General features: G+C 45.4%; 1 protein-coding gene across 2 annotated transcripts; it reads right to left on the reverse strand.

Moving 5' to 3' along the window:
- Positions 1–1,205: 1,205 nt before the first annotated feature.
- HOXC6 (homeobox C6) lies at positions 1,206–4,508 on the reverse strand. Of its 2 annotated transcripts, none has more exons than XM_085320740.1 (2): positions 3,858–4,508; positions 1,206–3,021 (listed from the first exon to the last, which is right to left on the reverse strand). In XM_085320740.1, exons 1-2 carry the CDS (start codon positions 4,255–4,257, stop codon positions 2,702–2,704), a joined length of 720 nt encoding a protein of 239 aa, XP_085176866.1. In that variant the 5' UTR covers positions 4,258–4,508; the 3' UTR covers positions 1,206–2,701. The 2 variants fall into 2 exon arrangements, with proteins under 2 accessions (XP_085176866.1, XP_085176864.1); XM_085320738.1 differs by having other exon boundaries at positions 1,206–3,045.
- Positions 4,509–4,525: the final 17 nt, after the last annotated feature.

The raw sequence follows: 4,525 nt of genomic DNA on the forward strand, positions 1-4,525 counted from the left end.
GGGGCTGGGGGCCGAGCGCAGCGCGCAGCCCTTTTCCTCCCCAGCAGCGCCTGTGCGCGCATCGCCGCGCAAGCTGCGCGGTTCCCCCCTCCCTACACACACTTGCGCGCAGGCAAAGCGTTGCGGGGGGGGGGGGGAAGCGCGCAATTATTATTATTATTTCCCCCTCTCCGGCTTTCCCAATTTTCTTCATCTTTCCTAGCTTTCTCCCGAGGTGCGAGCGCGCTCTGCGCAGCGCCCCGCACCCTGCGGAGTCGCCTTCCCCCAAAATACTGCGTGGCCGAGGGGGACCCTCGTCGCCGCGTTGTCCCCGGGGGGCRGGCGAGCGGCGGGGGAGCTCGGGGCGTTACGCACGGGCTGTTTCCATCGCGTAGCTCCTCCAGCGCGCCCAAATTTCCAATTTTTTTTTTTCTTTTTATTTCTTTTCTTTTCTTTTTATCTTTACCATCACAATTTATTGCTCGGAGAAGCCTGAAGATCCTCGCCTGCTGCTTTCGGAGAAAATCAGCCCTCTCTTCAAAGGGCATGCCGGATTAAATAAATGCACCCCGAGCTGAGTTTTTTACCGCTCCCTTTYGCCCTGGTGCTTTAGAGTGGGGTGTTGGCGGGGGGGGGGGGAGAGATGCAACGGGAGAGCAGCAACACTGACCCCCCCCAAGTCTGCTTCGCGTTTGGGCTTTAAATCGCAGATTTGAGCACATTTCTTTGCAGTCGATATTCCTTCAATAGCCAGGCAATATATTGAACTCATTGCACGTTGCAGGCTACCTTCATTCTCTATATATCTCTGTATGCACACTAAATTATATATATGTGGTGGTGGATATAAGCAGTTTTTCCTTCTTCTTCTTCATTATTATTATTATTATTTAATTTTGAAATGGATAAACTGAGGTTTGCCCGGCAAGTCTCCTGCTTTCTCTCCAGGTCGCCACACTCCGTGCAAAAGGCTCCTGGGTTCTGGGTTGGTGCTGGTTGGTGTTTGCTTGTTTTGTTTCGTTTTAAGGCAGCTTTTTTGTCGTCTTTCCTGCGCCTTTCAAAAAAAAAAAAAAAATCGCCTGCACATTCCAGGCTGGGAAAGAGCAAAGGATGATCTGAAAAAATCATCCCTAGGCTTTTTCTTTTTCTTTCTTTTTTTTTCATCATTTTTTTTCCCTGGTTATGACCACTTAACCCCGAAGTCTGGTTGTTTCATTAAAAAAAAAAAAAAAAAAGAAGAAGAAGGAGACTCAGCTGCTTCCAGGGAAGCATTAGCCCAGCCTAAGCGCTACCTACTGAACAGCCGAGCAAATACGAGAGCCCTGACAAAGAGGAGAGGAGAGAAAATGCAGGTTCTTATCCAGCCTCCGTAAGAGATGATAGGAGCCTACCGCACTTTCACAGCAGCCAGGGCTTATTTCGTGGCGTTATATCGACAATTTCCGCTCTCCTGAGTATCCGTTTCTGTAGCGAAGAGGCTCCCCCCCTCCCTGGAAAGGCTCATGAGGTCGAAAGAAGTCTGGGGAGAAGTGTGTCCTTCMGTAGAGCTGGCTGCTTGGCAGCTTTGGCTATCTCGAATTAAATCAGAATTATATATATATATATTTATATATATATAAAGAAATGCAGAACCTTTGACCTGGTATTTGACTGAGGAGGATTGCAATAAGAAATATATACTGTTTTGAACTTTGGAAATCCATTTTAATCATGAAGCGAGAGGTATGGCATAAATTCCTGATGCCACCGAACAATACAGTAACAAGACTAATTCAAGGAGACAAAGCAAAATGTATTCCCCCCCTCTTTTTTTTTTTTTTTTTTTTTTTTTTTTTTTAGGAACTACACACAGAAGCTAAGTGAACTTTCTAACAGGCTGTTATCAACACGAAAGGTTTCGACTGAAGCTCAGAGGCCATTCTATAAACTTTAAAAATAATATTCAGTTTTTATTAAATACTCAACATAGTCCTCTGGACATGACTTTTATACATGAGAGGGTGTAACACAAGATTTTTTTTTTTTTTACTTTTTTTTCTACTGCTATAGAACTCCATTCACTTTATACCGTGGAACATTACAGTGCTAAACATAAATATAAATACAGGTACCACGAACACAGTTAAAAATATCCACACAGAAACTGTCACAGTTTGTAGTATGCAGCSATGAGCCCAGGTTTAAATACGAGGAGGATGCTCTCGAGAAAAATAAAATAAAAATAAAATAAAATAATAATAAAAAAAACAAACAAAATGCTATATTTACGTGGAAGGGGCTTCCTCGGGGAATGAGATTTGCACCACGGGGAGGAAAACTCGCTCGTCTTGGAGGAAGAGAAAGACCCCCGGGGTAGAGTCCCTCTTACGAGGGGGACCCGACACATCGAGGCAGCACTGCGGGGGGGGGGTCGCCTTTTGCCAGCCCCCCCTCTTTATTTTTTAAGTAATATGAGGAGAAGCGTGAGGCTTTAAACACAGTCTTATCCCGAGTTAGATAAATAGGCAGAGGGAAGGGGGGGCAGAGCCCGTGGAGTTATGAACTGTGATAGCGGGGGCGGGGAGGGCGGGGGGGGGGATTAGATTTTTTTTTTTTTTTTATGTAGCCAAACATCTCAATTGTGCCAGTGATAAATATATGATGTGTAAGGGGGAGGGGGGGTGCCGAGCTGTCACTTTTTTCTCTCTCTCTCTTTCTCTTTTATTTTATTTTATTTTATTTTTCACTCCTTTTGCTTCTCCTCCTCTGTCTCGTCCCGTTTCTCCTCCTTGGCGGCCAAACTGTCGGCGGCGGCGGCTGCAGCAGCCCCGTTGCCGGCTCCGGACAGGGTGGAGCTCAAGTTACTCTCTTTTTTCCACTTCATGCGCCGGTTTTGGAACCAGATTTTGATCTGGCGCTCGGTGAGGCAGAGCGCGTTGGCGATCTCGATGCGGCGCCGGCGCGTCAGGTACCGGTTGAAGTGAAATTCCTTCTCCAGCTCCAGCGTCTGGTACCGGGAATAAATCTGACGGCCCCGCCGGCGATCGGCCCCGTAGCCCACTCCTAGGGAAGCCGAGACAAAACAGACTAAAACTCGTGAGCAGAAGCGGCGAGGAAGAGGAGGGGGGAAGGCCCGCGCCGGCGCCCCCCGCGCAGCCCCCTCCGCGCCCGCCCCGCTCCTCCGCCCCCCCCTCCCCCGCCGCCACAACCCCCCCACCGGAAAAAATAATAATAATGATAATAATCCCCCCACACCTTCCTATACCCCCTCTCTCCCCATTTTTTTTAAAAACCCCCATTTTTTAATTAATTTATTATTTTTTTTTAGGGCAAGCTAATCTCACAATTGAAGCCCTCATGGAAGGGGGGGGGGAACCTCTTGCCTTTCCCCCTCTTCTTTATTTTTCTTTCTTCATTTTTCTTTATTTATTTTCTTTATTTATTTTTCTTTTTATTTCTTTATATTTCTTTCTTTATATTTTTTCTTTATTTTTCTTTCTTTATTTTTCTTTATTTTTCTGTATTTTCTTTCCTTTTTTTTTTTTTTTTTTTTTTTGAGAGAGAGAGAGGGAGTCGACCCCATGCAATCGCACTTTCTCCCCTAGCATACAAACTTATTTCACCCCCAGTAATATTTTGGTGCTTAACTCCCGAGCAGAGCTCGCTGCACTTTATTATCGATATTTTACACTCTCGAAGTCTTTTAATTAGAAAGAGCATAACAAGCCATATTTGCTTGCAACAACTTAACAAATAAAAGGCCTGTAGCTGCAACTGTGAAGGAGCTATATTATTGTTTTTATGGGGCCATAAAAAGTCGCTCAGCCTGTTCTGCTAGGGAGAAGGTCGTAAAGATGGTTCAGTTTATTTAATTTATATCTCCAAGCTGTAAAACTTACCACTGTGGGAGTTCATACGCTGCATCCATGGGTATATTTGAATGCTAGTTTTTTGTTCTTGCGAAGTGTTCCTGTTTTGGTCACTGGTAAAATCCTGTGCGATTGATGTCTGTGTATTATGTCCCATAGAATTTTGCCTGCAGCTAGAAAGCATGTCTTTTTCTTGGTAAAAAGCATTAGATCCATAGTCATAAGGTCCTCGGCTGGAGCTAAACACAACATTATCTTGCGGTGAATAAAAAGGAGAAGAATAAATCCGGTTTTGAGCAACGGCTGCTCCATAAGTAGAAAAATGCCTGACAGGGTCATAGGCAGTTGAATTGAGGGCTACGTTGGGAAGCACCTCTTGGCCACTGGTTAGATGGCAGGATAAAGACGGGTTTGTAAAATAGGAATTCATATCGTCCTCTATACCTGGCCGTGTGATTTCTTTAATATTTATTTCTGTCTCCAGTTTGTAGTCGGAACTAGATTGTTATAGGGAAGGCTCTGCTCCAGGACAGACAGAATGACAAAGTCAGCTGACCCGGGGGGAGCCAATGGCGAGGCGGGTGTCAAAAAGGGGGAAAAAATTGCTTTTGCTTCTCTTGATTCCCCAGTTGAAACTAAAGTGGGCATGCAAAGTAAGTGCTGCACCCCCCCCAAAAAAAAAAAAACACCCCACCACC

Source organism: Rhea americana, unplaced genomic scaffold (assembly GCF_003343005.1).
Source record: "Rhea americana isolate MKP2758 unplaced genomic scaffold, rheAme1 scaffold_653, whole genome shotgun sequence".
Lineage (NCBI taxonomy): Eukaryota > Metazoa > Chordata > Aves > Rheiformes > Rheidae > Rhea > Rhea americana.